Here is a 10349-nt window from a genome sequence, read left to right on the forward strand (position 1 = left end):
TATTTGTAAAGTGCTTAGAAGAGTGTCTAGCACATGCCCATATTAGTGTCTGTTAAATAAATAAAACAAGTCACTGATGACTGGAACATTACAAAGCTTATCTCATAAAGAAACTTTAAATTTTAGCACCCAACAATAAGTGGAGGATGGTCATTTGTTCACTTATGTCAGCCTTCCACAGTACTCAAATGACCTTTTCTAGCCAGTATGTAAAAAACAAACAAACAAACAAAACAGAGGACTCTACTCCCAACACTCCAAGTCTAGATTATCACTGGAACTCCGATCATTCAGACAACCAATCTTGAGATATGAACTCTACGGTATTAGCAAACTCATTTAGGACATTTCCTACTTATGAAGAGCAGACCCCATCAAACAGCAAATCCTGAATAACTAGCTGAAGACCCCGCTGGGCTGCAATGGCATCCTTTGCCCATCAACATAAACAAGAAACCACATGTACTTTACATCTAATGTGGGGAAAAGGAGAAAGAAAAAGCCAAACTGCTTGAGAGAATCATCTTGTTTTGTTAAAGTAATTAAAAGGGGGCTATCATAATAACCAAAGGGGAAAAAGTCTAAAAATTAGTCAATATCTACTGGTGGTCTCTAAGCAGGGCACATTTAGTAATTGTATTCATATTTTCCAGTTATATTTTAAGTGATTTATTTCAAAGTAACCCAGGCTTCTTTTCAACATGACATTTACCTAACCTAAAGGTTTCAAAGAAAACTTAAGTTTAAATATCTTGATAGTGAACATTTCTTCATTCTTTCCCTCTCCTTCCTTTCATTAAATCAGTCAAAAATCTGACAGCCAAAAGTATAAATGAGCATCTACAATGTACCTGGGGCAATAAAGAACACAAAGCTGTAGGCAACAAAAAAATAAGACTTAGGAAGATTATAATCTGGTCACAGAGATAAAGACAAACCTAGAAGATTAACAGTACTTAGAGTATAGTAAGAGCCAAACAAAAAAACCCGTAAGTGCCATGTAGTGTATGTTAACTCAAGAGGAATGAAAATCAGGCTCGTACAAAGAGGAACTTCAGAGAGGAAATCTGAACTGGGACTTGGGAGACAGGGTTCAAACAACAAGAGGAAAGAGGTAACATGCTCTCCTACCACTCACTACTTCAGGAGATTCCGATCTCCTACACAATTTTCCCCAAACTGTGCATTATGTTTCCAAGGAAGAAGAGAAACACACAAAGCTGAAAAACAGATAACCCAAATGTCCCTGCCCTTGAGCACCAACTCAGTCTACTTCACATTGCAGCCAGTTCCTAATTAATTCAAAGAGCACAGATCCAAAGTGGCCAAGTGACTTGCCCAGGCTCTCCCAGCTATTTGACGGAGCTGTGATTGGAGCTCTCAGTCCCAACACTGACTCCTGTTCCAAAACACTCTCAGTTACAGTTGACTCAGTGACTGCAAACTTTTTCTGGCTTCTGTGTCTGGTTTTGCCCAAAATTAGCTGTGTGACTTTAGCATTTCCCACTCTAGGGTTCCTTTGAAAACTGGAGTGAGGAGGGTTGTATTAGATGAAGGGGATGCTTTCAGTTTTCACTTGGCTTTAATTTTTAAAATTCCAAGACAGAGCTGCTGATGTATCTGTTGGTATTTGGCCAATTTTTTGATGAACAGATAAGGTGAACCTGGAGAAGAGATCACAGGAGTGCTCCAGGATCTGGGCTTCCAGTTCAAACAACTTTAAAAAGCCCTAGGAGACAGGGCAGCACCCATTGCTACAGCCCTTCATCAGGACTTCCTGACAAAACATGCTACACCTGTGCTTACCTGAGCAAGCACGTGTGAGGACACATGGCACTCTGTGCTCTAGATGGTAGGACCTTCTGTGCAAAGTTTACTTGGAGGCAGTCAGCCTTGAGCCAAAGTTCAACTGAAAGATGTATGAGAAGCAGAAGACCCAGACCTGATCCCTTATGTCATAACACCATCACTATAGAGCACTTACAATGTTCCAGGTTGTTCTACATGCTTTACATGTATCAACTCCAGTAGTCCTCCCAATTGTGAGGTAAACACTATTTTTACCCCTCTAATCCTTTTTTTTTTTTTTTTTAACTAACAGATGAAGAAACAGACATAGAAGACACTTGCCCAAGTGAGCCTGGTGGAGCATACAATTTAAACCCAGGAAGTCAGGCTCTAGAATTTGTTTTTAGACATTGTGCCATTCTACTTAATACCTTCTGATGTCTCCAATAAGTGAAAGAGAGCTCATGCTTCTCTCATCATAGACCCAATTTCATGTAATCTTCACAATTTTCCCTATTTTACAGGTAAGGAAACTGAGGATCAGAAAGGTACAGTGACTTGCCTAGTTGGGACTGCCTGTCATTAAACCCAAATTTTCTTATTCAAAAGTTAGTGTGCTGCCCACAAAACCATAATTGCATGCATCCTTTTTGAGGAACAGTTCAGGATCCTACAAAGCACCAGAAATAGTGTATGATCATCTCCTCCAGAAGTTTACTATCTAGTGGAGGAGACAGACAAAATTATGACACAACCTATGTGCTTTGCCCAAACAAAGCTGTGGGAACACAGAGGAGAGGCAAGTAACCAAGACTAATGTGGAAGAAAAGTGAAGCTGGGCCTTGAAGGACAGGTGAGAGTTAGCCAGCTGAAGAAGAAATGAGTGGGCATCTGGGAGAACTCAAGGTTAATTCTAAATGCCTGGAGCACAAGACACTCATTGGACTGTGGTGAGAAATGAAGCTCGTGCCAGGTAAGCATGAGTCAATCAAGATGGGCCCGGAGGACCATATTAAGGAGTTTGGACCTTAGCAGGAGGGGAAATCTATGTGCATGTGAGTGTGTGAACTCTGGATGCAAAGAGAAAGATGTCACTTGGGTGTACAAGAGTGGACTCTAGCCTCTGCACTCCTGGCCCAGACACCTGAAAATCTGTATGGTCTGGGTGGTCAGTAACATCCAGAACTCAAAACAAAGGTACAGGAAGCAAATTTTGATTGGGTAACCTATGACAACCAAAAACAGCATCACAGATCTTCCTCCTGCCAAGAACCTCCACCAAGCCCTATCTTATCTTGCAGGTAAGTTCCGCTAAAGATCTGGTACTTGCAATGTGCTTCTTGGTATGTCAGCTCTACCTTTGATGCCTCAGTTATTCAATAAAATGGGCACAATACACTGTCCACCTCAAAATGAACTCTAAAATATGAGAAGGGCACCACAGTATGTGGAAATAAATACTAAGTAAAAGTAAGGAAGTCTGAGCTCTGGCACTGACTCCCCAACGCACAAGCAACTGGGCTTTGGAAAAGTCATTTCACCTCACTGCTCCTCAGTAGCTGCAAAAATGCCATGATTTTATTTCAAACACATTCCGAGTATTTACTCTGAAACAAGAATACAAACCTGATTCTAAAAAGCACATTTCCCACATGATAGATTACAGCTGCCTTGTTTCCCTTTCCTGCTGGCCACCAAGTCCAGGGAACTCAGTGGAAAAACATGGCTGGAATCTGGCCAAGGACATTCCAAGAAACACTTGCGAAAACTCTCTTCTAGCCTCAGCTTTTTGTATCCCAGTTGGTCGCTTCTGTGCCTATATCCCATTCTAGGCTGTGAGCTCCTTGAGGGCAGGGGTTCAATCTGATCATCTCTGTCTCCCCAGGGTCCTGATCATTTGCCAGGTTTCAAGCCACACAACTCATCAGTGCTTGGGGTGAAGCAGTAAAACTGCCCCGTAGAAGGCCAGGGCACGGGAGCAGGACTCGGTGGCAGCCGCGGACCACTCGGAAGCCCCGCGCCACCCCTCGCTGGGGCTCGCGCGCCGAGGTGAACACTCACCAGCACATCCCTGAAGAGCAGCTGCGGGCCGGAGTTCACCGTCCAGTCCACGGCGCCCCTATTTGGAATCTTGATGCGAATCACCAGCACCTGGTTCTCCATGGCAGGCAAGGGGCCAAAGGCCAGCCACAGCATTACAGTGAAAGGGGCTCACATCCCGCGGTGGGGCGTATCCATGGCCCCTGGTTAGGCGGGGGCTGCCAGGGGTGCCAGGGGCCCGAGGGGAAGAGGACGGAGGGTGAGGGGTATCAGAGCGGAGGGCCGGTCGGGAAGGGCCCCCGGCCCCGCAGGCAGCGACCCAGGCCCAGGCTGAGTGGGGCTGAGGGGTGTCTCCCTGCGAGCGTGGACGGGGGAAAGGGCAGAGACCCGTAGGAACTGGCGGAGGAGGTCAGAAGGCTCCCTAAGAGTTGGAAAAGAGGGCAAAACAAGACCGTGCAGCTCTCGGCTGTCTCTGTGGGCGTGAGGAGACGGCAGAATGCAGCCCCCTTTTCAGGGGAATGCAGCGGCAGGGTCCGCGCCTCCTCGGAGGGCGAGGGGGAGGGTCCCGGATGGGAAGGGACTCAGCCCAGGGCTGTCAGGAAGCCCCGGGGCCGCCAGACTACGAGAGAGCCGAGGGGGGAGGCAGGGCCCTCCCTGGGAGGGGTGGGGGCGAGTGCTCTGCCCGCACCGGAGCTAGAGGGCGCGGCCACGCGGGCCCAGCCCCGGCCGCCCGAGGTCGTGCGTCCCGGCAGCGGCTGCGACGGCGGCGGCGGCGGCGGCGGGAGGAGAGGGAGAAAGGCGGCAGCTAGGGCACAGTTACTCCGGAACCAAAATGCGCGGCGCCGGAACCAAGGGAGCCAGCGAGCGGAACCCGCCTCCCGCGGCGCCATGTTGGAAGAGGGCAGTTCCCGGCCGCCCCCAGCCCCCGCGCCCCAGTGGGCGGGACCCGGAGCGAGCGCACCGGCGGGAGCGTGGACGGCACGGGCGGGCCCCGCCCACTCGGGAGACCCCACGAGCTGAGACCGCCCGCGGCCACCGGGTGACTGGCTTTCCTTTCCGGACCCACTTAGGACAGCGAAGTGAAAGCATCTAACTAACGGAGGAGGAAACCGAAGCAGCGCTGGAGTCCGCCGGGGACCGATGGTGGCTGAGGACTGCGTGCAGGCTGCTGTACAGACCCCTCAGAAAGCCAGAACTGCCGCTCCGGCCTCCCTCCTCTGTCAAGCCGGGCGCCTGAACGTTTGGGGCGTTTGTGCGCCAAATCAGCAAGAGCAAGGCAAGAACTAAAAAAATAATTGGCTTTTTCTTTTCTTGCTTCCGAGCCACAGATGCAGAGGCCCGCCAACTTTCTCCCACGTTAGCAAAGCCTGTATGACTTTTTCTTGCGGCGAGGCCCTTCACCCCACGATTGCGCGGAAATAGCCAACAGCCCCCCCCCCCCCCCCCGCCCCATTCGAAAGCCACTGGAAAGAAATTTAGAGTCGTAACTGCCTGGAGACAACTGCAGTAGTGGCATCATCTTCTCTTATTAAACTGTTGCAAAAGTATCCGGTCTAATCCATAAATTTTCAAGTAGATAGCAATGTTTACGTAACCGGTGATATCACAGGCAGTAGCAATAACCCTTGGTTGTTTTGAAGTGCCTTCTTAACCTCAGATTTTAAAGTGCTTAATTTTGTTAATGCCTGTACAAACTTTTGTTTAAAAATTGCAAAGTGTAGGCTTGTCCTTTATCTGTTTCTAATGAAGGAGCACATATCCCTTTACTTTGGGGGTTGAATTCTGTATAAAGCGGTGGTAGAAGAGTGTCGTTTTCCCTCTCTAATGGTCAAATAGTTAATTAATGCAAGAGAAAAAATGTTTTAAATGTTGGTTAGCTTGAGTATAATACCAAAAAATTTTCTGCATATATTTTCTCTGCCTGCGTTTCTCTTATATTTAATTTGAAAGTCCATTGTAGGAGATAAGTGATTTCTTTATAGTTACTGTAAATTAATAGTTTAAGTAGAAATTCATTTACTCAGATCCTGCAGATAGTCTAGGAATTGTCCTTATCCACCTGCACTTCAGTCCTGTGAAAAGGAAACCATTTGCTCAAGGTCCCCATGTACTTTTTATTGAAAGTTCATTTCCTATTATTAGAGAAAATAGACCACAAAATAGAGATTTTCTATGAATCTATGATTTATTAGAACGGCTTTTTTATTCATAGTGCTTTGGAAAAAACCAACTCAATTTATACTTTCAATTCTTTTGGATATATAACCAGAAGTAGAATTTCTGGATTATGTGGTAATTATAGTTTTAACTTTTTGAGGAACCTCCATACTGTTTTCCACAATGTCTGCACATTCACACAAACAGTGCACAGTGTTGCAATTTCTTCATGTATTAACATTTTCCATTGTAGCCATTCTAGTGGGTGTGAAGTTTTGATTTGCGTCTTCCTAGTGATTAGTGATGTTGAGCATCCTTTCATATGCTTGTTGACCATTTGTATATCTTCTTTGGAGAATTGTCAAGTCCTTTGCCCATTTTTAAATCCAGTTATTTATCTTTTTGTTGTTGTAAAGTGATTTTTTTTTAATGAGGAAAATTACATTTTACTACTTATAAATTCAGAGGTTTTCTTTCATCTCTTTTCACCTTGCTCTCAATCTTGAACCCTTTATGCAGAATCTGACCCCTTCCCACCACTTCACTGCTATAGTCTAAACTACTATATTTCTCTCCTAATCTTCTGTTTCCATCCTAGCCCCTCCTCTCAACAGTCTATTGTCAACCTCTTTTCCAGGGTTAAATCAAGTCAATCCTTTGGTGGAAATTCTTCAGATGGCTCCTAACTTGAGCAGAGTAAGAACTAAATTCCTTTCCTTGACCTGCAAAACTCCACTCCTCCTGCACTCCACAACTTCTGAACTCTCAAGCCTCATGACCTACCACTCTCCATCATTCTTACCAGCCTCCTTCTCTCACTGGTCCTTGAACATATCAGGAATTCTACCTCAGGGCCTTTGCATTTGCCATTTCCTCTGCCTGGATTGCTCTTACTCCCAATATCCACATGGCTCACTCCCTCACATTTTGCAGGTCTTGACTTAAATGTCACCTTCGTGCTAAGGCTTTCCCCTTACATACTATTGAAAACTGCAAAGCAGCCCCAAACCCACTCCACTGATACAAGCACACTGTGCATGATTCCTAGTTGAGCATACCACATGGTTTCCTCATTTGTCTGTTTCGCCACTAAACTATAACTTCCTGAGAAGATGGAACTGTATGTTTATTCACTGCCATATTCCTAGTACCTAAGATAGTACCTGGCACACAGTGGGCACCTTAATAATTTTTGTTGAATGAATGAGTGAATTTTGAAGGCAAAGTGGATTGAGTAAGAGGAATGTAACTATCATGTTCATCCCCTGCCTGTCTTGAGCCTCACTTGCTCCTTTGTCTTTCCACCACCACCAAGACCGAGACAACTATTATAGACTCCCACTGAACTGCAAATTTTATAACAAGATGTTGACTGCCTCCTGTGTTCAAGAGTTCCACTTGTCTCCTTCAGTGCTGAAGGTGGACCCTTGCATATACCACTCAAATATTTGTTGATTAATTGATTTTAAAAAATAGAGGATGGAAATAGTTTCCATTGGAGAAACATGGCTGATACCATCCTACCCAAGTGGTCAAGGTTAACATCACCAGTTATGTCGTGCTGATATCAGGTACTGCCTGATAGGATGCAATAAGAAAGGCATTTGACCTCCCTGCTCTTCTTCCCAAAACTCATAACCTCAGTCTCATCATGAGAAAAAAGTAAGATCCAAATTGAAGACATTCTACAGAATACCTGACAAGTACTCCTCAAAACTGTCAAGGTCATTAAAAAAACAAACAAAAAAAACAGACCAGAAGAGACTAAGGAAACATGATTAAATGTAATGACGGATCCTCAATGGAATCCTGGAACAGAAAAAGGACAGTAGTGAAAAACTGGGGAATCTGAATAAAGTCTGAAGTTTAGTTAGTAATAATGTACCAATGTTGACTTTTGGGTTTTGATATATGTACAGTGATTATGTAAGATGATAATATTAGGGGAATCTGGGTGATGGTGTATGGGAACTCTCTGTACTATATATACTCTCTGTAAATCTAAAACTATTCCAAAATAAAAACTTTTTTAAAAAGTTGCACTTCTACACACCAGCAATAATATCTTTAAAATTTTAATTTTAAAAAAAGATATAATTTACAATAGCAATAACAATCAAATAATAAACATCAGCATTTTCCTCACAATGCTTAGTTATCTATTAGTTTTTTTAAGAGAAGAATGTGAAGAAGCATGGACAAAAATGATTAGACATGAACCCCTGAAAGTGTGACAGGAAAGTCTGCTCTCTTCTGTTTTGGCAGGAATAGAAAAAAAACACAGTGGGACCAATTCTGGCAGAAATGACGGTTCAACAGACATTCATGGAGAGCCTACTATGTGCCAGGTACTGTGGGTTTTAGATGCTTTACAATGAATTAGTTCATTAATTTAAATTGTCAATAGATTTAATTTCCACATAATACATTTTCCTTTAGGTGGAGTAGGCTGCTGTTCCCCCAAATCACTTAAGCTTATTTCCCTCTTTTCATTGTTTAGACATATCTATATGATTTTCTTTATATCAACAAAATATCTCACATTTTTGTGGCATTTTACAGCTAGCAAAGCGCATATCTCTTATCTTACAGAATTATCCTGTGCATCATGGAAAAGTATGGAGTAATGATTAAGAACATGGACTCTCTAGACAGACTGCAGGGATTGGAGTAACACCATGTGTGACCTTGGACAAGATTTCTTGGTTTCCATAGCTAAAAAGTGGACATAAAATAGTGCCTAATTCATAGGGTTGTTATTGTTAGGGGCAGAGATGTTGATCATGCTCTGTTCACCGTGATTGTTAGCTATAGTTATAAGAAATATTAATCATGTTCTGTCAACTGTGATTGTTCTGTCCTAATTAGAAAAAGCACTTTCTAACATCGCTGGGAGTTGTGTGCCCAGGGACAAGGGAATTACCCTTGGAATGTCGCCCATTCTCCTTTTCCGAGAACTGCTTTTCATCATGGAAAGATTAACAACCTTGTTCCTGAAACCATGGAATCCCGGAGGCACCCACCCTTTGCAATCCCCAGCCCCCATTGCCTACTTCCCCATGCCTGTAATTCTTAGTTTCACGTGTAATCTTTGTCCTTACACCTGAGATAAGCAGCTGGCTTAGGGGGGGTGGCAGAGCAGATTTTTGTGGATGACCTTTACTTCTCTCCCATATTGCCAGCAATATTGGAATAAACACTCATATGTGATTCAACCCTGACTCTGCTTAATTGGCTCAAGTGGTGACAGACAGTCTGGACCCATTATTGTCCAGTTTCATTATGAGAGGATTAAGTGAGTTAATGTGTGTAAAGTTCTTAGTCTAGAACCAGACACAAAGAAATGCTATGTGTTAGATAAACTCCTTTTTGTATATGTGAAGACATTAAGACTTAGAAAGCTCTAATTTTTCTTGAAAGTTATTCAACCAGTAATGGTATAGCAAGAGACCTTAAACCAAATTTTTTATTTTCAAATCAAGGCTCTTTGCCTTAAACACATAATGGAACAGCAATAAATACCGCACTAAATAGCATTATTGGGACTCAGGCAAAGAAATTCCAGAATGACAATAAAATTGCAGGATTAAAGGAAATGTACAAAATCACCAATCTAATCCTCTGCCCAAGTCAAGAATTATCTCCCTTATCTACCTAAGGAAATGTTCCTGCACCCTCTCTGAACAGCTCCAACAGGACTCACTGCCTCAAGAAGTAACCCATTCTATTTTTTGCCAACTCAGTTAAAACCTTCTTGTCTCCTAGGTACATTGTTTCTAGTTCTGCTTAAAAAGAGTAAGTCTGATTCTCATACTTTCTGTTTAATGTTTCACTTCATTTACGTATACACATCATTCTTTTTGACTTTAAAATACCAAATTTCTGTATAAGAAAAGAGATGGCACCTTTTGCAATGCCTCAAAAGGATAATGCATTGAGATTCCAATCTTTTATTTTTCGGAAAACAGAACAGTGTAAGCCAAGCCATTACATCTGAGATAGTATTTCAAAACTTGTTGCTCTTCTTCTAAAGACTGCATATAATCTCCAATTAAAGTTTCCCTTTCTTAAATCTCTTAAAAATGAAGGCAAGTTTTCTTTTTAATTTTGAATCACCACGCATTCATTTGACATAAAGCCTTCATTATATGACCAGTAGTGGAAACACACGCAAATTAGTAACAGATGGTTCTTATCCAGCGGTGTACAGCAGCAGTCTTTTTCAGTATGGACTCTGTAGGTAGATTCAGAACTGCTGGATTTTGTGAACAGGTAAAATTACTAAAATTTTCCTTCAACATGGTCAATGCAAAAGTATTTGTAGGATGAATGAACGTTGATTGTAAATGTAGTCTAAAATTAAG

The 10349-nt window shown here is 43.1% G+C and overlaps 1 protein-coding gene across 2 annotated transcripts in view; it reads right to left on the bottom strand.

Moving 5' to 3' along the window:
- Nucleotides 1-4552, bottom strand: part of MAP2K5 (mitogen-activated protein kinase kinase 5) — a 239645-nt gene extending 235093 nt beyond the window's left edge. For both annotated transcript variants that reach the window (XM_016198069.2, XM_016198068.2), the window contains exon 1: nt 3850-4552. In XM_016198069.2, the coding sequence (XP_016053555.1) occupies nt 3850-3984 (135 nt within the window). In that variant the 5' untranslated portion in view covers nt 3985-4552. The remainder of the gene's footprint in view (nt 1-3849) is intronic.
- Nucleotides 4553-10349: the final 5797 nt, after the last annotated feature.

The sequence above is a fragment of the Miniopterus natalensis genome, chromosome 1, assembly GCF_054644295.1.
Source record: "Miniopterus natalensis isolate mMinNat1 chromosome 1, mMinNat1.hap1, whole genome shotgun sequence".
Lineage (NCBI taxonomy): Eukaryota > Metazoa > Chordata > Mammalia > Chiroptera > Miniopteridae > Miniopterus > Miniopterus natalensis.